This window comes from Alexandromys fortis, unplaced genomic scaffold (assembly GCF_014885135.2).
Source record: "Alexandromys fortis isolate MF-2015 unplaced genomic scaffold, M_Fortis_MF-2015_v1.1 scaffold_190, whole genome shotgun sequence".
Lineage (NCBI taxonomy): Eukaryota > Metazoa > Chordata > Mammalia > Rodentia > Cricetidae > Alexandromys > Alexandromys fortis.
Window position 1 is genome coordinate 1,702,660 of NW_026068059.1, and position 26,857 is coordinate 1,729,516.

General features: G+C 38.9%; 1 protein-coding gene across 3 annotated transcripts in view; it reads right to left on the reverse strand.

Annotated features, from left to right (window-relative positions):
* Arhgef12 (Rho guanine nucleotide exchange factor 12) overlaps window positions 1–26,857 on the reverse strand; it is a 135,897-nt gene that overhangs the window by 22,885 nt on the left and 86,155 nt on the right. For all 3 annotated transcript variants that reach the window (XM_050120065.1, XM_050120064.1, XM_050120063.1), the window contains 17 exons: window positions 25,587–25,727; window positions 20,056–20,130; window positions 17,998–18,090; window positions 15,788–15,898; window positions 15,485–15,583; window positions 12,276–12,318; window positions 11,920–12,025; window positions 11,216–11,353; window positions 10,678–10,710; window positions 10,291–10,405; window positions 9,414–9,519; window positions 7,667–7,879; window positions 4,378–4,510; window positions 4,053–4,088; window positions 3,411–3,565; window positions 1,987–2,133; window positions 978–1,063 (listed from right to left, as the gene is read on the reverse strand). In XM_050120065.1, the coding sequence (XP_049976022.1) occupies window positions 978–1,063; window positions 1,987–2,133; window positions 3,411–3,565; window positions 4,053–4,088; window positions 4,378–4,510; window positions 7,667–7,879; window positions 9,414–9,519; window positions 10,291–10,405; window positions 10,678–10,710; window positions 11,216–11,353; window positions 11,920–12,025; window positions 12,276–12,318; window positions 15,485–15,583; window positions 15,788–15,898; window positions 17,998–18,090; window positions 20,056–20,130; window positions 25,587–25,727 (1,830 nt within the window). The remainder of the gene's footprint in view (window positions 1–977; window positions 1,064–1,986; window positions 2,134–3,410; window positions 3,566–4,052; window positions 4,089–4,377; window positions 4,511–7,666; window positions 7,880–9,413; window positions 9,520–10,290; window positions 10,406–10,677; window positions 10,711–11,215; window positions 11,354–11,919; window positions 12,026–12,275; window positions 12,319–15,484; window positions 15,584–15,787; window positions 15,899–17,997; window positions 18,091–20,055; window positions 20,131–25,586; window positions 25,728–26,857) is intronic.

Below are 26,857 nucleotides of genomic sequence, written 5' to 3' on the forward strand. Positions count from 1 at the left end.
AGAGAGAGAGAGAGAGAGAGAGAGAGAGAGAGAGAGAGAGTGAGTTAGTTAGAGAGAGTTTAAATCAATAGCTAGGCATTGTATGGTATACCTTTAACTCAGCACTTGAGAACAGAGGCAGGCAGATCAACTTGGGTTACACAATAAGACCTTGTTTTAAAAACAAAAACAAAAACATTGGGTTCCAGACCAGCCAGGGTTAACTACTGAGACCCTGTCTAAAACAAAACAGAACTACACAGTTTTTCCATGATAAGTTCTGTGAGAGCAGAAGCCACTGTCCCCCAGAACTATACAGAGTTTTGTTGCATATAAATGACAGCCAGGGGCTGAAGAAATGACTGAGTGATTAAGAGCACTTGCTGCTCTTGCAGAGGACCAGGTTTTGGTTCCCAGCACCTATGTGGTGGTTCCTGACTATTTATAACTGCAGTTCCAGGAATCCAAACAGGATCTGATGCATTCTTTTTACTTCTGTGGGCACGAAACACATATGTATGCACACACATACAATCAAATATGTACTATAAAATAAATCTGTACAGACAGGCGGAAAGATAGAATTTGAGAATTACTACAGCCTCTGGATTCTTTCCTTATATTGGAAACAAAATTAAGTAATTTTCACTACTGACACGTATGATCTATAATTGCCTAATACTGTACAGTACATGTCTAAGATTTGAACAGAAGATGATACAAATTCTGGATCACTTAAACTAGTAAGACACATTACTCTTTAGCCTACAAAACATAAAAAGCCCAGTGTATTCATATCTCAATAAAATCAAACACTTAGCCTGACTGCATGTTGATTAGAATGAACCAACCAATGAAATAATGCTTTGGACCCCTTTTAGTTCTGCATATTAACTCTGCAAAATGGATGTGTTTACAGATTGGAAGCATTTATTACTTACCCCTAAATTCAATCAAGTGTCTGTAAAAGTATTAAAAGAAATTCTCAACTTCCTTACCCAGACAAGCAGATCTTCCCCAATATGATCAATAACAGAGGTCTCATTCCTCTTCCGGATAGCTTTCATTTGCTCATTCAACCCAACTACGGGAGAGAAAAGAAAAAGAAAAAAGAAAGTCCGTGTTTATTTTAGTCAGAACTACTGGTAGTACTAAGTAATTAACTTTTTTAAGATTTTATTTTAATTTTCAGAATAGCATAGCTGCTCTGATCTCTGAGAACATAATATGCACACAGCCCTTACAAAGCTAGATTCCAAAAGTTCCTCCTGGAAACAGATCTTAAAGCATTAAACCCTATATTTTAGGAACTAGCATGTTGCCTAAAGTGTGGCTACTTCAAGTACGTATTTACCCTCAAGGACTCATTCTGTAACCGAGCTCAGAAAGACCCTGGATGTAAACATTACACTGCACGTCACTGAAATCTAAAATTGCCCACAAAAGGCATTGCTTTGGTGAATAGCTGATAATTCCTCTGACCAAGAAAGACTGAAAATCAAGGGTCATAGAGAAGCTGTGACTTGCAGAGACAAGAGTGTCTTACCACTACCTGCAGATACAGGTTACTCAACTGGGACAAGACACAAAAAATGTGTCCTAAGCAACAAAGCTATAACTGTGTCTGAAAATTATCCAACCATGGGATTAATGTTAGTTTTACTATTTACAAAATATATGCATATTATTACATAGGATATATATTTAAAAACTACATATATATACTGTAATAGAACATTTCCAAAAGTAATTATGACTACTCATGTTTTTCGCTGTAAATACTAACTTTAGACAAAAAAATCCCAATGTTAATACTTTGTTGATTATGGGGAAAAGATTTAAGATCAAAGATCTGATCATCCCTCTTTGTAGGATGTATTCACATACAATGTCAGATATGCATAAAACTATACTTAACTATCAGTCATGTGTTATAGAGGTACCTTTACATAGTCATAGTCTTTACTAGAAATGTAGACACAATGAGCACAAGTCAATTTCTCTTACCATGAAGTTGAAGAATATCTTCCAAGTTTGAAAAAATCTTGCGTAGTTCTGAAGGTGATAAAATTCCTTCTCTGGACACACGCTGATAAAATACTTGGTCAAGAACCTTCAGTGTTCGGACATGAGCTCTTTCAGTGTAGAACAATTCTGGGCAGGAAGGGGGAAAGAGGCACAGAATGTTGCTTTATTTAGACTAAATATAATGTTTCATTGTTATTAAGCAGTAAATGCATTATATAATAAACTATTTAACATTTAGAAAGGATGGTAGCCTCTAAAAAAAAAAAATCACACTGATTCCATGAAAATTTCATACACACCAGACTAATGAACAGTATCATCAAAACAATTTTATATTTAAAAGCTAATTAAGTTACCCCCAAATCATCCACTTACAATATGACCTTATCACACCAGAATATAATAAATTCTAATAACATACAGCCTTAAGCATTCTTCAGAAGTAATAGTGGATTTAGTTTTCCATATTTACCCATAAAACCTCATTTCTGGAGTCATACTGTAACTCACTCAATGTCATCAACAATAATATATTTAGTAAAATCAAATCATAGGGATAGCAGAGGGTACAGCATACATGTCACATACTTGTTACGTACATGTTAGGTTAACTGTGATGCCAACTTGCCACAACTTAGAATCACCTGGGAAAAGAGTCTCAATTGAGTAAGTGTAACAGGTAGGTCTGTGAGTGTATCTGGGGTGGGGTTGTCTTGTTAAAAGACATAGGAAAACCCAATGCATCATGGGCAACACTATTCCCTAGGCAGGGGATCTGGGACCATATAGGGCAGGAGAAGACTGGTGGAGAACAAGTGAGATGGCACAGGAGCAGTCATCCTCTATGCTCCACTGTAGATGTGATGTGACTGGCTTCTCTGAGTTCCTGCTTCGATTCTCCCTCAGTAATGGCTGTGACCTGGAATTCTAAGCCAGTCTTCATAAGAGTATTTGTCACAGCAACATAAATGAAACTACGACAGGAACTAAAGAGCACTGCACCTGGACAATCTAAATCTGACTTTTGACCTCATTACTCACTGCCTATTGCTCAACTAATCTCTTAAATTTAGCTTACTCTTGATAATCTATGCCTACGATACAACCTCAGTTTAGGGCTAGTATCCTACTGTTTTTTTTTTTTTTTTTTCAAATTCCATACCTATAATGCTATGGATCTTCAGTATCCTGAAAGCTAAACACCCTTTCCTTTTAGATTATAAATACAAACAGTGCACTTGTACTGCTTATGTTTAATGGCTCAAGAATAACCCATCTAGTTTAATTCTGTCTTTATGTAAAACAAAAGGCCAATAGAAAACAAAGCAAATTCAAAGGCTAGGAGATGTGCTTCATTCTAGAAGTCTCAGTGTATATGGCCAGCAACAGATGATTAAACTTACCATTAATCACTTCCTGTCTTTTGATCTCGGAAGGTTTCAGTCCCAGTAACACCTCTCTACTAACAAGCTGCTGCCAGTTGGGAGGATCCATCTCCAGGTCATTCTCAAACTGCTCATCCTCACTCTGACTTTCTCCAAAGGCGATGCTGTCAAACCTAAGAAGAAAACAAATAATGGCAAATTCTGTTTGAGGGCTTCAAGTGGACAATGGAAGACTTGCAAATCTTCTGCCTATGTTCATATGTGTATGGATGCACATAGATAAGTGTGCATATGCATATGGAAGCCAGAGGTTGGCTTTAGGTGTCTTCCCTGACTGTTCTTCACTTTATTCTTTTTGACATGGCCTTGTCATGCCTGGCTTTTTACACGGGTACTGAGCATCTGCACTGAGGTCCTCATACTTGTGGGGCAAACATTTTACCAGCTCAACTGTTACCCATCCCCAAGGGGATTTCTGCATCTGATCAGCACTGAGTCTCTCTTACACGCAGCTTGTACCTGTGTGATACTGTCAAGTGACCTGGTTACTACAACCCCCCTTTATACTCACAGACTATGTAGAGTGTATCTTCCCCTTTAAGACTAGGACTTCGAGAGAAAAGGCTCTATTTCAATGAAAGCTATTTTAGATGTACTTACTTTCTAAAGGGTTTTGGGGTTCCATGTTCTGCCATCCTAAAACAATAGAGGATTAAGAATCACAGGTGAACAAAATGGAGATCAAGAAAGACATATCCAGGGTCCCCCAAACTGGGTTAAATCCCAATGGTTGGATAAGTAATTGCCCAGATCCAGGAGTTATTTAACACAAAATAACAGAAAAGATTCAGTAGGATTTAATATTTACTACCAACCAGACGTCTTTCAAAACATTATATGACAGAAAGTGCTGCCAGATATAAAAAGTGATAGTTCAAGGTACTTTAAGCGATATACAAAGCTCTCTAGCTCTCGCTGGAATTACCTCTCTACTTCACATTCCTCCTCCTGCACTTGATCTAACAGAGGAGGTGGGAAGTCAAAAACAGTATTGGAGACACGAGGTGTGCTGTCCAAGCAGTCTCCAGGCACCGGTGCTTCTCCAACTTGTTTTGATCCTAAAAAGACAAACGCCAGTCACTAACTGTTTAAAATAAAACAGTATCATCAATAACCAAAAAAAAAAATCAAAACTCTCATGAATGAATCCCCAGAAAAAGTTCAACTTAATTCATAGCCACATTCTATTTAAATAGGCTATCTAGACAGAATCAAAATTCAATATGTAAAATTCTCCAGTGCACTAAAACATAAATGGGAAAACATTTTCTAATTTTATTTACTTATATTTTAGTATGAGTGCTCTGCATATAAATATGCATGCCAGAGAGAGCATCAGACCTATTATAGATGATTGTGAGCCACCATGTGATTGCTGGGCATCAAACTCAAGTGCTCTTAACCCTTGAGCTCTCTCTCTAGTCCCAAGAAAAGTTTCTTTTTTTTTTGGAAACACTATGCAGCCCTTGGTCGGTTTTGAATTCTCAGAGATCTGCCAGCTTCTGCCTTTTGAGCACTTGGAGTAAAGGTGTGTGCCGTGTGTGCCACCACGCCTGGAAAGAGAATCATTTTTAAAGTATTCTCGTAACCAACAATGAAAAAGAACCCTGACTTCTGCAACTCCCTGATTTCCACACACGCCCTTTACCTCTGAACTATTGCCTATTGGTAGATTTTGGGAGAGGTGGAATCATTGTCTTTAGGTGTATAACCTCTGCTGAGCTGCCCAGGCCCAACTCAGCTCTAAGCCATGGTCATGCAGGTGACCCTGATTAAGCTTGAGTCACAAAACAAAATGAGTAGACATGACGAGAGATGTGGGAAGGGGAGATGGGAGGGAGAGAGGTAGGAAGTAAGAGTGGACAGTATGCAAGGCATATATAAATGAAATTATAAAAATTAATGAAAATTAGTTATAAAAAAAAATCAAGGCAAGACAAGGCACCACGTTAGCAAGAAACTATAATGAGGAGCAGCTTCCTCTCACTTAACTTTTCTCATTTTTATTACCAACCGTTAGAGTGGACCAATTACAAATAACACTTTCTCTTGATTTATCATCTATCTGTACATAGTATCTCTTTCTGTAGGGATTCGTCTCATATTTCTGCCTTCCCTTTCTGCCACTCCCAATATCTGATAGATATACTATTACTAATTGGGTTATGAGACATTACAGAAATTCTCAGAAGCCAATTAGTAACAAATCCAAATATGGATCCATTTTATTCCATCCAGGAGAACGTTAACTCTCTTGTTTGTCAGGCTAGGGATTTAGTACCCATATATTTCCTTCTCGTATTCTTACATCTCTGATGTGTGGTCACAATGCAATATCTATTCTATACTTTGCCTAGTAGAATGATTCTAAGTGTCTGAAAACCAATCAAATATGTTTGCATTGCTATGACCATACATCTATTATCAACTACAACCTACAGCATACATGCATACTGTTCCTGTCAGGTTAAGAAGTGTGCTGATTTGAACAGTTTCTTTCTTTATTGACCCCAATTATGTAACTCCGTGGCCACATAAAACAGAGTGCTTCGTATACTAAATCTCACACTCTATCAGCTGCTTCATGACCAGGACACTTGTATTGTTTCCTTTTTTAATTAAAAACATTTATTTATTTTGTGCACGTGTGTGCGAGTCAGAAGACAACTTGCAGAAGCTTCTTCTCTCACTCAACCACTTGGGGTCTAGCGATCAAGCTCAGGTTGCCAGGCTTGATGGCAAGCACCTTACCTGCTGAGCCATCTTACCAGCCCTCATTTTGTTAGAGAGACAGGGTCTCACTATGTAGCCCAAACTTGCCTGCAACTTGCAACCCATGTCCCAAGTTCTAGGAGTAAACCCATGTGCCAACACATCCAATTTTCCTCATGTTTCAAGTATGACTTACTTTCCTGAACAATTGTTTTTCCTTGCACTCCTAAATCTTTTCTGATTGGCAAAGTAATATAATTTTATCAAGTCTCAATTTTTTCTCCTTCTGCTACCTCATAATACCAACTGCTTAAAAACCCTCTTTTATTTTTTGTGTGTGTAGTGCATGTGTGAGTGTGTGTCCCTATGTGTAGACACAGAACAACACAGTGCATCTTTCTTGATAGTTCTCCATCTTCTATTTTTGAGAGAGGATCTCTCAATGAACTAAGAAATTACCTACTAGCTAGTGAGCTTTAAGGATTCATCTGTCTGCACCCCTGCCCACCCCACCCCGCTCCCAGACACACTAGAGATGTGTCTTGCTACATACAGCTTCTATGTGGCTGCCAAAGACCCTAACCCTGTCCTCATGCTCTCACAACAGCACAACAGGCACCTGACTTACTAAACCATCTTCCCGCTCCCCCCTCTTGTCTCCTTCCCATTCCTGGCTTGCGATGTTGAGCCCTGATCTGGAGCCATGGCTCCCTGACCTGTGACCTGTCACAGCCTTCTGCTGCTGTCTCCCTTATCCCACGACTTACTTCTGCTTTTTCTCTCGTCTTGCAGAAGTATAGCCTCAAACAATGTTCAAGGACTAAGGAATTTTAGCTAAACTTCAGATTATTACACATCTGAAAATGTCTTTATTCATTCTTCCTACTCAGCAGATAATTTAGGATACACAACTCCAAGTAAAAGACATTTTCTTGCAGAAAGCCCTATTCTTTTCTATTCCATCATTCACTGTTACAAGGAGCAGTGTAATGCGACACCATCCTCATTTCTAACTCTTACAAGTCTGCAAGATGTCCTCGTCATTAGTTGATACACAACGGTGGCTGGTTTTTGTTTATGAACAGGGTCTCACTATGTATCCCTGGCTGGCCTTGAACTTGTGATCCTTCTGCTTCTGACTCCTGAGCAATAAGACTCTAGGTGTACTACCACACCAGGGTCTCCAATGTGAATATTTAATTTTGTGAGTTTCTGTGTGCAACTTATAAGCTTCAAATGACATGCATCTGTGCACCATTAATGTTCACCAGCCCCAGGACAAAACTAACATCTCAGGAGTTCAGTGAGTGTCGTTTTGTTGTTTTCGTTTTCAAACTACAAACTATCATTCAGCACTATGTTCTTCGCAGACACTAAATTATTTAAATCAAAGTAAACTGGAATTCAGTTTCAATTAAAATACGCTGTCTCTCCAGTGTTTGCTCAGTGTGCTTGCATCCAAATCTTGACCCCAAATTAGGCTGAACTACAGCAAAACTCACCTGCATCATGCTCTTTCCCTCCTTCTTGGGAAAGAGCAGCTCCTGAAGTGGCAGAGGATATGGTACTGGCAGGCAGGTATCCAGTGTCTATTCCTTCACTGGCTAATCCACTCTGGCGCAACTTGGCAGGGTCCTGAGGCTCAGGACTCACAGACGAGGGTGCAGATAAGTGCTTCGGGTGGCGTAGTTTCTGTATCTCCATGGCCCTGCCAACTAAACAGAAAGCCATGGTTAGCACCCTGTGTCACCAGTGAATCAGCTTAGAGATGAGAGAAAGGGCGGATGAAAATATCTGAAAAGGGGTCTGCAATTACTACACACAGCAAGGGACAGACAGAGTGAGACATGGAAAGATGGGGAGATGAAAGAAGATAAAGGGGTAAAGAAAGAAGAAAGTAGATGAGAAAAACTAAGAGGGGTGGAGCAGGGGAAGAAAGGATATAAAAGGAGGAGGCAGAGAGAGTAGCAGTAGTGAAGGCTTCCCTCTACTTCACATTGCCACCATAATAAGGTGTCAAAGACCATCCTGCGCACTACTCTTGTTCACAGCAAGTACTTTCAGAGACTATAGACACTCGGGTGCCTTCTGCTACTTTACACATTCTCACATGGCTCTGTAAACCCCAAATTTAAGTTCATTCCCAAAACTCTTTTGGCATCCTTTAGTCAAGGTCCACACTCCTTTCTGAGACGAACCCAGAAAGTAGGACAAGTTAGCAGGCCACGGATCCATCTGTCTCTGGCATGAAGTCAGGTCAGCAACTGTGAAATCCTCCCTCTCCTCTCCCTGAAGACTTCCTCTACCTGCCACAACTTCCCCATCTGTGCTCCTGGCATTTTGCATGAGGACTCCTCATGGTCCGGAGATGTGGCATCACTGTTCCTCAGCCACACTGTCATCCCTGCATGCCAGGATCTCCAAATGTTCAGCAGACTGGCTACCTCCCCACAGTACCACGCTTCTACCTCTGCTGCAGTCCTGTCTATTGGCCTCGTCTCTCTCTCTCTCTCTCTCTCTCTCTCTCTCTCTCTCTCTCTCTCTCTCTCTCTGAGGACAGAAGTGACAGGATATCAGAAAAAACACAGTGGACAGGCAGAAACTATAAAAGTGCAAAGAGTGAGTAACAGTAAATACAAAGAGATTAAATGAGTTATGGTGGAGGTGTGTGTGTGTCCCCGTGTGCAGGTGGACATGTGTGTGCAAGTCTGAATGTATAGAGGCCAGATGACAACTCTAGGTGTCATTTCCATTCTTCAGTCAAGGTCCACGCTCCTTTCTGAGACAAGCTCAGTAAACAGGCCAGGCTAGCAGGCCAGGAATCCATTTTTCTCTGGCTCCCCAGTGGTGGTATTACAGATATAAGCCACCACATTAGGCCTTTTTTTTTTTTTAATTTATTTTTTTAACTTCAACATTGGGTCTACAGAACTAGCTCCCCAGCTCCCTGGCCCAAAACTTTTTCCCCCCTCAAATTTAGCCAACATAACGTAAAAACATATGCATAAAACCAGAATCAGAAAGTAAGTCGTGACAGTCGTGAATGGCACACTGTCACTGATGAAGATGTTTACAACAATTAATACAGCAACACAGGGGAACTTATTTTAGGAATAGCACTGAAGGGAAGCAAGGCACAGTGGAGCATCAGCAACGTTATCTCCAGAGCAACCACCTCCTGCAATGCATCCTGGCCAAATGAACTTCTGAGTAAAGGCAGCAGGAACAATGTTTCAAGTGTCAACATACTTGCACTGTTGTCATGGCGGCTTGGTCTCCTTGGGGGTCCCAAAATGCTGGGGAATCCTCTTCGCTTCCCTTTGTCTTCACCCTCTCTATCTTTCTTCATGCTTTGCTAAATTTGAGGTACAATAAGATAAGAGACACCAAACAGTAAGTTTTGATGTTGTTGCTTTCAAATATAGTAATGTGATTCTGGTGGTTAGTTGACAGGAACCGGTGAAATACAACTAATAAGCACCACTGGACCTTGGCAAGTCATATGTGAACCTCACACTCAAGATGACTTGTTTTTTTATTTTTGCATCGTTTGGTTTGAGACAGCATCTGATGTAGTCTGGGCTGGATCCTCTTGCTTATACCTCCCAAATACTGGTAGTACAGATTCTAACTACCATGCCCAGCTTTCAAAACTTTTCAACAGAAACAATACTTTTAGGGAAAAAAAAAAAAAGAGGATAATTTTACCAGAAGCTTGTTGACAAAAATTTACATATTTGTCAGGAGACTGTTTTACAACATTTGTCCATCCACTCATCACTTTCAAAATATTTGAAGATATCATGCTAAAAACTGCAGACATACTAATGAAGAACATGCTGGCCTTCATAGGTCTTTATAATTTAACAAACATTAAATAAAACCAAAATATTATGAACTGAGACAGGCACCCTGAGGCACAATGCACTGTGTTGTTGATGGCAGGCATATGAACTCTTTTCACATTATCTAAAGATAATAAGCTTATATATGTGTGTCACAAGATTTCTCACTAGATGTCTATTTAGAGAACAAGTTAGGCCTATTACTTAGTGTTAATATGCTAGTTTGTAAACACTGTAATCAAAAGTGAAGAAGCAGCACTCTGTCATTTTCCCAGCCTTACCTTGATCTTTGGAAGGAATCCAATTCGACCCCGCTTGTGCTCCAAGTTTCGAGGTTCTTTCACTTTTACTCCCAAATGCTTCATGTACATGAGAATCACATACTGCATTGTGGAACTGGAGGAAAAATGATTAAGTAAAATAAGAGTTCTGATGTGGGAAGAACGGTCAGAAAAAGGAGATCAAATGATTTCTAGAGCTCCAATGCTGGAAATTAATTAAGGCAGAAACTAAAGATATGCACACAGAAACTGATTCTATCCATGACACTAGAGTGCTAGTCAAACAAAATACAGGCCACCAGAGGGAGCTGACAACCTACAGAAGTTAAAAGAAATTGTCGGTTAAAGTAGATAGAAAATAGCTCTAGTGGGGTAAGATTCTATTACCTCCTTTCTTCTTCCACAGGCTGAGCAGTCATCCTAAAAATAAAAATATTTTAAGATGAAATATATACATCTGAAGATGATCTACAACCCAGGGGCAGAGTGCTTACCTAGTATGGTAAAAGGTTCAGTACCATCAAAAAAAAAAAAAAAAACAGAGAAACACATTTAATCAGAGACCCAAAACAATAGAAAAGAACTAATGATTTGGGTCCCAGCTACATCTAGAATAAAATATCAACAGAACTCTAATCCCCAAAGAACCCACAAGATTTCACAGCTGTGTTGTATTTTAACACGCTTTACAGCAACAAGTATTTTCAAAGCCTGTGAATTCAGCAGTGAAAGTGTTCACCTGACTTTGATCAAGTTTGGTGTTATGCATTAGCCAACACTCAAAAGAAAGAAGGCCAGAACGTTAAATTACCAAGAAAAAAATCCTGTCTCCAAATGTTATGACAAATAGCTCTACATGTACAACCTGCCAGTGAGATCTGCTCAAAGCAAAACCAGCATTTCTGCACATAGTTCTCTCACTTACAATACTTCTTCAATTTTGGTAACGATCTGTTCCGCACATGCTCGCTCCTTCTCCAGAGTAACCCGGTCCTTGTCTCTCTCTGCATCAAGCTTAGTCAGCTCACTCTCCGCCAAGGTCAGTCCCATGCTACGTTTCTGTCTAAAAGGGTTGGGGGAAAATCTCAGCTAGCAGAGAACAAAACATGTCCTTCTAGCTGTCTAGACAGTCCTAGCTACAAGTTTCTAGGACAGGTAGAATGTCATGTTTCCTTGAGACCCAGTCAGATGGGGTTCTAGTGGTGGTCAAAGCTAAAGACACATTTCTTGAAGGAACACAGCACAGATACAGCATTGAACTTGGCTCCTGAAAGGGCATGAATGGAGACTATGGACTCTTAGCTCTCATCCAACCCTTGATTTCAGGTGCCTATTATGTTTAATAACAGGGTGAAGACCATATAGTTTACCTAGTAATGAGCGTAGTATTTTATATAACTTTTTCCTATTTAGAACAATAAAAAAAATACTGATTGTTTTTGTTTGTTATGGTTTTTTGAGACAGGGTTTCTCTATGTAGTCCTGGCTGTCCTGGAACTCTCTCTATAGATCAGGCTGGCCTTGAACTCAACAGAGATCCTCCTGTCTCTGCCTCCCAAGTGCTGAGATTAAAGGTGTACGCCTCCTCTGCCCAGCAAATCTGTCAAGTTTTATCTAACACAAACTTACCGAAAATCCTCTAAATGCCTCTGAACTTCAGGGTGTACTCTCTCCTGCATAGTTTGAATGTAGTGCCGATGCAGGTCCTCAGGAATAAGCTCGGGTCTTCTCTTTTCTGCACAAAGAAAAGGGATGATTTGATCTAAACGCTATGAGATCTGATCCTACACAGAACTTAACACACCAGATAACATACTTCCTGTCAGAATTCAGAGTTCATCTTTTCAATGTAGTAGACTCTCTTTCTGCTGTAATTCATGTGATTTACTCTGTCTAAACAGACTAACAAATATAATATCGGAACAGAAGCAAGTTACATTTCTATGGAGATGTTAATCATCTTGATGTGAGTGCTCCAAACTTACCTAGATCCAGTGAGATTTCCTCGGGAACAGGAACTTTCAGATGCTGAAACAGAATGCAAAGGGAAGTTAAAACAGCACCAAGACTTCCGTGGTAGGCAGAAGAACGTGTCTAAGTTTCTGAAGGCGTGTTTCACAATCCATCCTCATGCAGCAAAGTGTCATAGTTCTGAACTAGTCTATTAATTAACACAGAAACAAACTCTTTTCCAGTGTTCTGCTACGAAGGAACAGTCATTTTACTACACAGCAGAACAAACGTTTCCGTATTACTCCAAATAAAAATCTGACATTGGCTTACTAGAAACACTGGTCAATACAATCAGTTATACACTACTTGAAAAATACAAATAAAAGCTAAACTATGTGTATTTACACAGGAAAAACTAACTCATATGTAAGCATGATTTTCATTTCTGAATCTCAATATTATCCAAAAGATCATGCCAGTCTCATAACTTTCTTAGGTGAGTGTTTAGAAATCTCAATGAGGGAGTACTGGATGTCGCATTGAGTTTTTAAGTTAAAATTTCTAGTAACCATTTGTAGTTCCTGCTGTAGAATGAAGGCAACCATCTTTGAATTAATTTCTTTCTATGCAGGGACTCTCCCAGTAAAAAGCATGTAGACTTTGGTCACACTGTCAGACTGCAATGTTTTTCACCCAACAGTTTGAAAGAAAAATCTTATTATTTTGTATTCAGAGGAAGTAACTTAGTTTTTATATTTACTTTGTACTAAACACCTATTAAAGTCATATACTTCTTAAATTTAAATAATTCCTGTAAAGATTTGAAGTTTAAATTTGAAAATAAGTCAGTATAAAGTATTATGAGATGCTTACATTATTTACTTTGTGTGTGTGTGTGTGCAGTGTGTGCACATGTGGGTGGGTCTACTTGTCCAGGAATGACTCTGTGAAGGCCGATGTTAGTCTCCCTAAACTCTCTTTTGAGATAGGGCTCATCACTGAACCTGGTTCTTGCTGATTTCATTGGACTGACTGGCTGGAGAGCCCCTGGGACCCTTGTCTCCACCTCTTCCCTCCTAGCCCTGGGATTATAAGTGTACACAGCCATGCATGGCTTTTTATGTGGGTGCAAACATCTAATTCAGGTGCTTATACTTTCACAACAAGCACTTAACCCACTGAGTGGGCCATCTCTTTGACCCCTTATGTTCATGTTAAGAAAAGTGATATGGCAAGACATATTCATGAATATCTGTAATCCCAACATTTGGGAATCAGATGGGAGAATCTAGAAGCCCAAGGCCTGCCTGGACTATCATGAGACCCTGTTTCAAGGAAAAGGAAAAAGGAAAGATGTGAAAAACAGTAAAGAAAAAAAAAAAAAAGAAAAGAAAGAAAAGCAATTTTAGCATGAGTGCAAAAAGGACATGTGGGGTGGTTATATAGCTCATTAATAGAGCCTTTTTTGTCATATCAAGTCAAAGATTTAATTCCCAGCAACACAAATAAAATAAAAAGTCATATATATGGATGAAATAATTATGATTTGTCACATAAAAGAAGAATTGGCATGTTAATATGGATTTTTCTTATTCTTTGATGCTAACACGAATCATGAGAGCAAAAGGGCAGATATACAGTATGATGGAAGTAGCCGCTATATCCACTTATTTTCTTTCTCTCCACACTATACCAGCGGTTCTCAACCTGTGGAGAGAGGGAGGTGGAACAACCCTTTCACAGGGGTTACATATCAGATATTTACATTATGATTCATTATAGTATCAAAATGACAGTTATGAAGTAGCAATGAAAGTAATTTTACAGTTGCGGGTTACCACAAGAGGAGGAACCATGTTAAAAGGGTCACAGCATTAGGATGTTGAGAACCACTGTTTCACACACTTTCCAGGAAAACAGCAAGGTCAGGGCTGGGCTAGAAGGATGGCTTGGTGGTTTAAGAGCACTTGATGATCTTACAGAGGACCAGAGTTCAGCTAAGGGCCTGACCCTCTCTTCTGGAATCCAGTCATTGGCACACAGTTGGCACATACCCACACAGACAACAAATATACAACAAATAAAAAGCAAAGTCTTCAGGTGAGAAAATCCTAGGAGAGGAAGTGATGGAGATCAGAGAGTCTGAAGCAGTCATCTAAAGAAGATCAAATGTAAGGACGAGGGCTGGAAACATGGCAGAGTGCTTGCCTAGCACTCAGAAAGCCATGGTGTCATCTCAGCATCTCATAAAACCAGATATGGTAGCAAATGCTTTAATCCCTGCAACTGGGAAATAGAGGCAAGAGAGTACGTTTAAGGTCATCTTCAGTGACATACTGAATTCAGGACTGGCCTGTAACCCTGTGCAAAAATAACATCCAAAGAAGTACTATGAGCTATTATTTACACTTATTTAGTAATGGTAATGATAAAATTCAGCTTAAAAAAAAAAGACTTATAAAATAAAGAACCTTACTAGCATTGTGTGTGTGTGTGTTTATTATGCATGTGCAAGCACATGTACTATGCATAAAAAAGCACATGAGTGGAGGCCAAATGTTCTCTATCTTACTGTTTGTGACAGAATCTCTCACCAAAGCTGGAACTCAAAGGCTTGGCTAGATGGCCAGCAAGGCCCCAGGATCTCCCTGTCTCTGCCTTTGCATGTGGACGTGGGGCTCAAACTCGGGTCTTCGTGACTGTGTACCAAGCCCTTTAATCACTGAGCCACTTCCCTTGCACTGCTACTGATAAAACAAAGTGCTATTATCATTGAGTTCAGTGTGTGACCTTTTCCACCACTTTTTAGTTAAATTTGTATCTCTAATGTTCAAGGAGGTCACTCAGAATTTAATTATCCAAGCATTATCCTTTGGGTTCTAATACATATGTCTATCATTTATATTATCTTTTTTAGCCCCCATTCTAATCATACACATATAAATTTCCAAATATACATGTGTGTATATATGTACATATATGTGTATACATAAACACGTATAATATATACATACACACATATACACATATATTCCCTAAAATCAATTGTAAGAATTCATATATCCAAAACTAATTTAGAAATTACTTTTAAGCCAGCCAAGCATAATCAAGAACTGAGATAATAATATGGATGCTGAAAAGCATGATACACTTCAACAGCATGGTTAGGGGACAGGAATCAGGGTCACTAAGACAATGAATGCACTGAAGGAAAGATTCTAGCATTAACTTGTTAACTTACTGCAGATCGGTCCAGGAAGAACTGATGAAACTCAAGGAAGACACGCCGAGTCTCCTTGGAGTTGGTCTGCTTATACAGGTCTGAATAGAGATAACAGAGCTGTCATGGAAAAAGAAATGGAAAAAGACACAGTGAAAAAACCACAAAGTGTAGTAATTTAATTAATAACATTTGAAGTGTCCTGCATGCCTATCCTTATATGTTTAGAAAACAAGTCTGTCTATTCATTTTACAGATGAAAAGTTCTCCAGCACATGAATCACTATGCAGAACCTGAATCACGTGAACTATAAAGTATTTTACCAATGTTGCAGGGTCAAACTGTGAAACTACATGGTGCAAGAAAACAGCCAAGTGAGCAGGGCGTGATTTCAGCAGTTCAATGCTCTGGAAACAGCTGCACTGCCCATTGATCTAGAAGAAGAAATGGTTGTACGTCAGTAACTCTTGAGAATTAAAAGCTGTACTGTAAGACCAGCTGAACAACCATCAGAACTTCCCCTGACCACCTGCTGCAGTTTCGGCCTAGAATGCCCCCACAGGCTCATGTGTTGAGGGCTGAGTGCCCACCTGGAGATGCACTTAGGAAGTGGTGGGAATTTGAAGAGGTGGCCTCGGTGGAGGACAGAGGTCACTGCAGAGTACCTCTGAAGGGTCTGTTTTGTCACGGGTCCCTTCCTGTTTCTGTTTTTGTCTCTCTTCATTTTTTCCTTAGTTGTTTTTTTGTTTCTGTTTGTTTGTTTTTAACCTATCAAACCTGTCTTGTTCTGGTTTTGTTCTTGCTATGTACCCTTGGCTGGCCTGAACTCACAAAGCTGCCCAAGCTAACAAACTAAGAGTTCTCCTACCTCTGTTTCCGAGTGCTGGACTTGTGCTTATGGGCTTGTTTTTTGTTTGTTTTTAAATAAAAATTCAGACAGGGGAGCCAGAGAGATGACTCAGCAGTTAGGAGCACTGGCTGCTCTTGCAGAAGACCTGGGTTCCCAGCACATACATGGTGACTCACAACAATCTATTAACTCCAATTCAAAGGTTCTGGAGCCTTTTTCTAGCCTCCACAGGCACTAGGCATACATAAAGTACACAAACACATATGCAGGTCAAACATTCATACACATAAGATAAAAGTAAGCAAATTGAAAATTAAAATCTTCCAGATGTTGGTGGCACTCATCTGTAATTCCAGCACTCCTACAGCCAGATGGGAGGAGGGAGAAGGTGGAGAATGGGCCGGAAACTGCACAGGCAGCACAGTGGCAGAAGCAGTGAGACTGCCTCAAAGCAGTGTGAGGAGAAAACCAACCCCCAAAACATTTCTCTGACCTATATTTGTGTGGTATGTCATATGTACACATGTGAATACACATTTCCACATGCATGCACAACACTAAATAAATCCTAAATAAAATTAAAAGGTGAGAATATGTCATTCTAGTAATGCAAGGCCAGCTGAATACTCTAATACTAGCCAGCACAATCTGTCTTATTAAGACAGTAAATCAGAAAAAAAAAACATAAAAATAAGTCATCCTAAGTCATTCAACACAATTCAACACCCAGTCAAGATTTAAAGAAGGAAAGAAAGAAGAAAACTCTCGTTAAGCTAGGACTATTCAACTTATACCTCATAGCCTAATCAAGAACATCTACAAAAACACCTGTCAGTCACATGCTTAAGCATAAAGGACTGAGCATTTTCTGCCTAAGAGGGCTTTCTAAGGCAAGGATGCCTCCAAAATGACTAGCATCCTACAGAAGACCAGCCACACAATAAAGCAAGGACAAGAAACAAGAAATACATAAAGTGATTGAAGGAAACAAAGCCACATCTCTAAGAAACAGTGTGAATGTTATATAAAGATTATGAAAGTATTTTCTGTTATTTTTGTTTATTAAAATAAACTGAGACAGGATCTCATAATGTAGTCAGTACAGGTCAGATTCAAACTCGTGGTCCTCTTACCTCTTAGGGGCTCCAAAAACTTCTTTGAAAAAACTACTCAAGAGTGGGAATGGTAGTACACACCAGGACTCCTAGCACTTGGAGATGAAGAAACGGATGGGGGCTCAAAGCCATCCTCAGCCACACTGAACGTTTCAGGACAGCCTGGGCTAAGGAGACACTGCCTCAAAAATCCTCCTAATATATAAACTTCCTAAAAATATACACTGAATGTAGCAAGACCACAGGGTAAAAGGACAAGAATTAGGCTAATCATATTCCTTCCATCAATGAATAACTGGAATTTGTAAAGTTTATTTTTAGGTATCATATTCAATTACATCCCACCCCCAAAATAAAATTAAATATTCAAGTACTCATAAAACGACCTCTGCAGTCTGCAGGGTTAATTTCTACTATTCAAAGCTAAAATAAGCAACTAACCCAAGTCATTTGTTTTTAAGATTTAGGCTTACATCATTAACAAGTTTTATTTCAACTTCCAAAGAATGTTTACCAAATCAGACATCTTAGAAAGTTGATAATTTAGTATTTTATAGCAAGACATTACCTGCTCATGTTCAGTACCAAAGTCATCATCCTCTGCTCCAATAATATGAGGTGCTCCACGGGTGGAGGGACTGCCGACGAGCGACTGTGTGTCCTGGAAACATCAGGGAAGAGCAACAGAAAAAAAACGATCTGATGATCAAAGGCAAAGAAAGAATACAACCAAACAAACTACTGGAAAGAAGAGGCTCACTGGGTCTGGTGAGCTGACGCCTCTGAGTAAGACACAATGTAAAACAGACAAGCACAGGGCTCACTTCATCAGTAAGGTCCATTTTATTATCTTCTTTGAAGTGCTTTATTTTCAAAGTATCTGTTCTCAGATGTTCAAAGTCAAATGTCCACAAGAGCACTGGCTGCTTTCTGGACAGCAAAGGAGGGAGGAGGGGTCAACATTCCCTAGGACTAATAAACCATTTGTGCTCACTACACAACTTTGGTTTGTAACATTTTGGGTTTTTTATTTTGTTTTGTTTTGTTTTGTTTTGGAGGCAGGGTTTCTCTGTAGCTTTGGAGTCTGTCCTGGAACTTGCTCTATAGACCAGTCTTGCCTTGACCCCACAAAGTTCTGCCTGTCTCTATTCCTTTCCGAGTGCTGGGATTAAAAGCGTGTGCCACCACTGCCCAGCGAGTCCTAACATTTTTCATTCACACATGCTTATACCTTGTAATGAATGGACTTGAAACTGGGTTACATCTTTTTTCTTTTTTGTGATACTAGGAATAAAATACAGGGCCTTGGTCATTCTAGGGAAGGGTCCAATCCCTACTCAATCTCTACTTAAAAACTGCTTTTATTTTCTCTAACCTCAAATTTTAAATTTAAAAACTAAGTGAAACAATAGACATTTATTTTCAACAATGGTCAAATTTTCATTTTGTAACTTAACTGATATCTCTTGACTACTCAGAACATGTTGCTAATAATATCACGAAATTCTGTTAAGTCTTTTACAATAAAACTTCAAGTACATTTATTAAAAACTAAAGTCATAGGGCTGGAAAGATGACTCAGCAGTTAATGAGTACTTTCTGTTCTTGCAGAGGATTTGGGTTCAGGTTTTGTATCCACATGGTGGTCTACAACCACCACCTCTAGAGGGTTCTGACGCCCTCTTCTGGCCATTTGCAGGCACTGCACATATGTTCACAGAAATACATGCAAGCCAAACATCGAAACATTTAAAATATCAAATAAAATCATAATGGCAAAGCATCCAGTTGTGAGTATGTAAAATCCAGGGCCACTGGGAACTCAGAAAGTAAATGCACTTGACACAGAGCCTAGAACCTGAGCGTGGAAAGGGGGAAGGATATACTGATTCAACATCATACACATACACAATACAAATGAGTATTTTTAATCTTATTAAAGAGTTTGAAAATCCAGCAATTGCACATCTAAGTAGATACCCAAAAGGGCTGGAAGTATCACAAAGGTACATGAGTGAGCACACACATGGGAGTCTATATATTACATTCTGCTTAATATATGCACAGGGGATACAGAAGAGTATTATTCAGTCCTAAAAGAGAAGACAATTCCGGCACATGCTCCAACAAGGACAAACTTGAAGACATCATGCTATTTGATATAAGTCAATCACAAAAGAAAAAATATGATGCGATTCTGTTCCCATTAACAGATCACGAAAGCAGAAAGTATGGGGACTGCCAGGGCTGAAGACAGCAGACACAGGAACTGAACATTCAATGGGCACCAAATTTTAGTTGAGGAAGACAAAATACTCTGGAAACATAAAGTGGTGATAGTTGCAAAACAATATGAATATACTTTTTTATATTTTAAAAATAGTTAATAGCAGATTTTATAATATATTATGTCATAACAACACACTAATAATGCTATGAACTTCTTTCCTACTTATTCCAATCTTTCACACCCTCCCTCCTGGAACAGCACCTAGAAGAGACCTTCCTAGCTCTGCTCAGCCATGATGCACTTGCCAGCAGGTGCTCATGCTGTTTCACTCCCCAAACATGCAAACTGAGAAACAAAAAGCAAAGACAACACACACTGCATAGATGTCATACTCACAGTGTCTTGAATTCCTTCACTTTTCTCTGGGGTTTCCTCTAGATAAATTCTTTCTTTCAGACTACTCTTGGGACTCTAATGAAAAGAGAACACATACACACATGTACCAGTTCATTTCAGTAAGCAACAAATGAAAATGAGTAAGGGAGAAAGTTCTGCACTGCTGATGTGTATTTCAAACGAAGCATCCTTCATATAAATACATGTCTGTTACTCTTATTCCTGCCTCTAGTCACTCACTTATTCTGTCAGCTTTTCCATTTAATACTGAAAATAACACAGGACCACTGAAACTGTTTCATCTAATCTCCAGCCTGGAAGCAACTTACCTTGTTCATGACTATGAACATATTCCATACCTCAAACTTATTATTTCAAAGAAAACTCTAACTTTATCATCTTTCTTAGCCTATGCCTTATCAAACTATCTCTACCTCTCTCCCAGTGACCAAAATCAGATTATTCACATTAGTACTGATGGCTCACATTAACAACTGTAAGTTCAAAAATATTACAACCATAGTCATACAACCTTCACTGGTCAACTTCGGAATTTAAGAATTTGGACTCTGAAAAAAGTCAAGGAGAAGTGTTTATCCTGCATGTAATGTAGCCATTCCCCCAAACAGAAATGTCCCTCCTGGGGGAAGAAAGGACTGAGGAGGCTCAGGAAACTCAGAAGAAATTTAGAGCACTCCGGTCTCTGTGTGAGGATAGTATCAGCAAAACCAAATTGCTAGAACACAGGCATAACTCTTTGTGGTGTCACTGCTTGCAAGCCGTACAAAGGACTGCCACAATACAGGTTTCTTGAGTCATCAAGAAGGCAGGGGTAGGCTTATTTGGTGATGCAACCGCCTGAGTCACCCAATCGTCTGTAAGCAGACTCAATAAGCTGAAGCTGATTCACCAAGCAAGTCTCTGGCTTGCCTCTACCTCTCTGTACGGGGTGATAGAAACAGTGTCCCCAGGAAAGTATCACAATGTTGCATTTTTACACAAGCTCCATTTTAGGATGAACTAATCTTTCAGCTACTACATATAGAAAAGAAACAAACTATGCTTTTGAAAGACCTAACTAATCAAATGATCTAGGCATTTTGACTCTAGAAGGGATGTAAAAACAAAATTATACAACAGACTGATAGGGAACTTTATAATAAAAAAAAAATCAATCATTAACACCTTAAACAGCCACTTACCTCCTAGTGTGACAGGACAAGAGCATCCAGTACTACCCATGAATTGCTTCCACTAAACAATAACTACTAAACCTTAATCTGACCGAGACTCTAGCTCTAACTAGAAGTTTTCAGGAAACAAAGATAGGGGAACAAGTTATAAAATACCATGAAAAGACAGTCAGAAAGTGGACTATTTAACTGGATATATGACCCAATTTATTTCAAACAAAATATATCAAGAAAAAGAAGGGAAGGGAAGGGAGAGAAAAGAAAGAAGGTGATGAATTACATATCACCCAAAGGCAATAAAGACCTTGCTGGGATCTTGATTCAAATCAACAAACTAGAACTGGGGTTGTATTAATGAGGGACTCAAGCATCACAGTCCTGGGTTTGATACCCAGCATCACAAAACAAACCAAATAAACAAAATACAAACAGATCCTTGTAAGACAATTAGGGTAATCCAACTATATGTGAGAAAGTGTTAATTCATAAGGTTTGACAGTACTGAAGTCCTGTTTTAGAGTATCGCACCTCTGAAAGCCACATTAACGAAACAGTCTGAGATGTGAGGACCCAGAGTCACAGACGGCAATTTTGAGTTGAGACTGGATTATAAGGGTGTGATGGGGCTCATTTTACTTTCTCTCTACTTTTAAATACATCTGACAACTTTTTATCTTTACTAAAGGTTTATGATTAAAATACCTGCAAATAAGAAAATCATATAGCAAGATCATCTAGACCCAGAGTCTACCCATTTCAATGAACTTCTATACAGTTAAGCATTATGAAGAACTTTTCAAAATAATTTTTTTAAGAAAAAATTAAAACAGGAAATTAGAAAGATGGCGCAGAGGTTAGGAGGGCTGTGTTCTTCCAGAGGACCGGAGTTCAATTTCTGGCAGCCACATGGTGGCCCACTACCATCTTTAATGAGATCTGGTGCCCTCCTCTGGTGGGCAGGCATACATGATGCAGGCAGAACTGTATTCATAATAAATAAATAAATCTTAAAAAAAAAAAAAAAGAAAACAGAAACAGATACTCTGAATTGCAGATGGCACGTAAGTCACGTCCGAGGAAACTGATTTGTGACATTCTTTTAAGCCTTCACCAAACTGAGCAATAGTGGGATTTTTAAAATCACAAGCACTAGCAGGAGATTATTTTATAAAACTGAGAAGAGGGTTGGGGAGACGACTCGGTGAGTGAAGTGCTTGCTCCATACCTATTCCACCAGCCCAGCAGCCATGCAAAAGCTGAGCAAAGATGACTGTAACCCTGTCCTAGGATGCAAGACAGACAGATCCTAGGAGCTCACTGGCTCACCAGGCAAACCAGCTGATAAGATCCAGGTTCAGTGAAAGACTTGTCTCAAAAAATAAGATGGAAGGCAATATGAGAAAGACCTGATTTCTGACTTTTTTGCACCCAAATGCACACATGAATGTGTACCCACCAGACAGACAGACAGACACAAACACACACACACACACACACACACACAACAAATTTTACAAACCAAAAATGGTAACTCAGAAAACTAATCTCTCCAAACTTACTGTGGTACAGTTCAAAGGAATATGGAAATTCATAAGCTGCTTTTAGTCTAAAACGTGTCAGTTTAAATTAAACAAATTTGTGGGAATTATACAAGTTTGCTATGAGTTCAGCAGGTAACTGAATTATGTTATTTCTCAGGGTTTTCACAATATTTATTTGTTTGTTTCTAGTTTCTTTATATAAAGGTAGTACTACTTAAGATACTGTGAGAATAAAAAGAGTATCTCAAATCATTAGTATAATCTCTGGCACAGAGTAGGCATTCACTAAATGGTATCTGTTAACCATTCAACACACATCTTTTGAATTCCTATTAAGCCAGTCTCCTTTTCTTACAGATATCCTCCCCATCCCATTTCCATCTCTTTTTCCCAATTTGTTTCCTACACTGACATTTCTGATAGTGCTTCTTGGCTATGTATACATGATAAAGCCTAAATAGTATTTGTCCTGGCTAGAGTCATCTGAGAGAAAGAAACATTGATGGAGAAAATGCCTCCCTAAGATCAGGCTGCAGGCGAGTCTACAGGGTATTTTCTTAACTAGTGATTGATAGGAGAGGGCCGGGGCCATTGTGGGTGGTGCCATTCCTGGGCTGGTAGTTTTGGGTTTTATAAGAGACCTGAGCAAGCCAGTAAAAAATACCCCACCCCTTCTATGGCCTCTGCATCAGCTCTTGCCTCCAGGTTCTGGCCTTTGAGTTCCTGGACTGACTTCCTTCAGTAATGAATGGTGATATGAAGTGTAAGCCAAATAAACTCTTTCTTCCCCAACTTGCCTTTTGGTCACAATGTTTCAACACAACAATAGCAATCCTAACTAGGACACTATTTATTCTAATTCTTACCAATTACATGTCAGAATTAATTTGTTGTAATGCCTAATCCTACACTCATCAATTAACTCCATTTTATAAAGCTGTATTTGAAAAGCACAGATTATGACTGTAACATTTCCTTAAATACAAAATAAAATTCCAATTTCTCATCCATGCCACCTGCTCTGAATGCCCACACGGTGGTTAACAGCAGATAACCATACAGAGGGCAGAGGGACAGTACGGCATCACAAACCAGAGGGCAGATAGACCTAAGCCACACTGCTAGGACAAGCAGAGGCAGCCCTCACACCTGCCTCCAATCTGTCTCATTTCATCTCTAGCCTTTCACTCACAGTCCTGATATTTTGGGTTGTTCTAACCTTCACTCTCTTAAAAAAAAGTTTGTTCTCATGAATCACTACCTCTGTATATTTTTGAGGATCAGCCTGTGAGTGGTGGAAGCAAATCATTTACTACATGGCTTCCCTTTGGCCTCAGATTTTTCTTTTGTAAAGTGACAGTAGCAATATTTCATAATGATGTTTTCAGAATTTAACTAAAATAAAAATATTAATATTTACCATCATTGTAGTATAATACTTGATAAATATTAGCTATAATTTTTCTTGAAGAATCAAACTTTTAAAAATCTTATCATAATTTTTTAAAAAACGAATTTATTTTTATTTTACATTCATTAGTGTTTTTGCCTGCATTAATATATGTCTATGTGAGAGTGTCAGAATCCCTGGAAATGGAGTTACAAACAGCTGTGAGCTGTGAGTACTGGGAATTGAATTCAGTTCTTAGGAAGAGCAGTCAGTGCTCTTAACTATTGAGCCATCTTTCCAGCCCCCACTGTCATCTTTCAAAAATAAAAAAAAGAAAAAAGTTCTCAAATTTTCCTTGCTGGAGAAACTGAATCAGTAAGTCAAGCCTCAAAGGTAGCCTAGGTAATAGCTTAGACCACAGCTCTTAGTTCCTCATCTTTAGCAATGCAGAAACATAACACTGTTCACCAGTACTCGTGTGTACACAAGTCATGAGTTGCAGCACCTCTTCTACACACAGAGCACCCTGATGTGCTGTGCTTGTCTTAAAAACAGTCACAACTCACTGACTTGATTCCATTGCCCACAGACACAAAACACTACCCTCAGACTATGACCTCATCGTCCTTAGAGGAGATGATGATCTACTTCTACACATATCAGCATATACTATATATAAAATAATGTTGCATAAGCAATGCTAATAGCCTTTTTCTTTTCTTTTTTGTTTTGGAGACAGTGTCTTACAATGAAGCCCTGGAAGGTCTGAAATTCTCCATGCAGACCAAACTAGCCTTGAACTCACAGAGATCCTCCTGTTTCTGCCTTCCAAATGCTAGGATTAAAGTTTATGTGCTACCATGCTTGCCTGATTTAGCTTTATATAGTCATGAAATTATGGCTCTATATCATATTCAATCTAACATGTTTTTTATAAACAAATACCTGTATTCATCTGGTAATCTCTGTGTGAATCAGGACGAAGCTGTCGTAAACCCAGGCTAGTAGCTGGAGTCTAACAGGATAAAGGCCGCTTCTCTTTGTCATGGCAAAGTGCCTCATGATTCAAGACTGAGTCATTCTGACCACAATTGGAATATTAACATGCTCTTAAAGATACCAACAGTTGGCCTCTCATTTGAGCAAAAAAGCACAGGCATTAGCTTCTCAATCCACAAGCAGCCTGCTGGGAAATTCCATCCCTACAAGAACACTTGGCAGTGAATGCCTGAGGGAAAAGTAACCTCTGGAATTAAAAGCTCACATTTAACAATGTTCAGAACTTTGTTCATCAAATTGCTATATAAAAACCCTTACTATAAAAGATAACATTTTGAATGCACATAACTTAAGAAAGGGACTGTGAGGAGAATGCAAGAAAATACAGACTTAAAGATCAATGCTTACATCTGCATTGTCACTACTAGGCCGAGAAGCATCTCCACTGCTCCCATCAGTCCTGCACGGGCCATCTCCAGGATCTGCTTCTGCCTCACTGACTGTTAGGGCATCACCCAATGGCCTAGAGGGTGCAATTACAGTGCCATCCTAAAAGAGATTAAAGAATTACACATAGACACAATCAAAGAAGAGAATCAGTAACAATACCTACTACACGGGTGCAGCTGAAGGCTGGCTACTAATGGGACCAAAAATACTTAAGGTAAAAATACATAAAATAAAAAACAAGTAATTATGAGTTTTAGAAACCTAAAATGAACAACCATAAAGATAGAGAAAGCAATATTTTAACAAAGAATAAAAAATTCCAACAGCAAATAGCAGCATAAACATATGTACAACAGCATTAACTAAACTAAACTAATCTTTAGATTATCTGCCCATTAGTAAAGATTATTATACTACTTCTATTCAAATGCCTTCCACTGCTTCAAAATTTCATCAAATGTCTAATACTTGAATACACACTATTAAGGTAAATTACTGAAACTACATTTTTCTGTTCTTATTGAATAAATACATTACTTCTGTTCAATAATAAAAAACAAAGGGTTCCTAATATAGCTCAGTGGTATAGCTTGACTAACATTCATGAGGCAACAAGTTCAATCCCCAGTATTACCAAATACATATGTATGAGCATAAGCATAGACATGTATGCATGCACACACAACACACATACAGATACCAATACTAGAGCATAATAATCAAAATGAAAAAAATATGTAATAAAAAGAACACTAACCAGGAGACCTGACATACCATGTCACCTTAACTATGTCATTTAACCAGTTTAAGCCCTAGTTTTTCCAACAACTTAGTATTTTACTTTAAAATTAGCAAAAATAAATTATCTCAAAGAATTCTTGTCAGTTTTGTGAAGATATGACTTGTACCAACTCAAAAACAGTAACAACTCATCAGCTTTCACATATTTTAAGTAATTCTACAGGCATCTTCCTTTGAGATGAAGTACACATAGCCCTGTGCATCTCAAATAAGAATGTTATAGGACATCCGGCTCACATTAACCACAGGTCCATTACCTCCATAACTTAAACCTTTACAGCAAGTTCTACTAAAACCTACTTTAAAATTACAATAAAAATTAGGGATAGTAAGACCATAAATATGAAACTGGGAAAGGCGGGACATGCCTGTGACTCTAGCGCTCAGGAGGCCAAGGCTATAGGATTGCTATAGGATTGTGTAGCCAT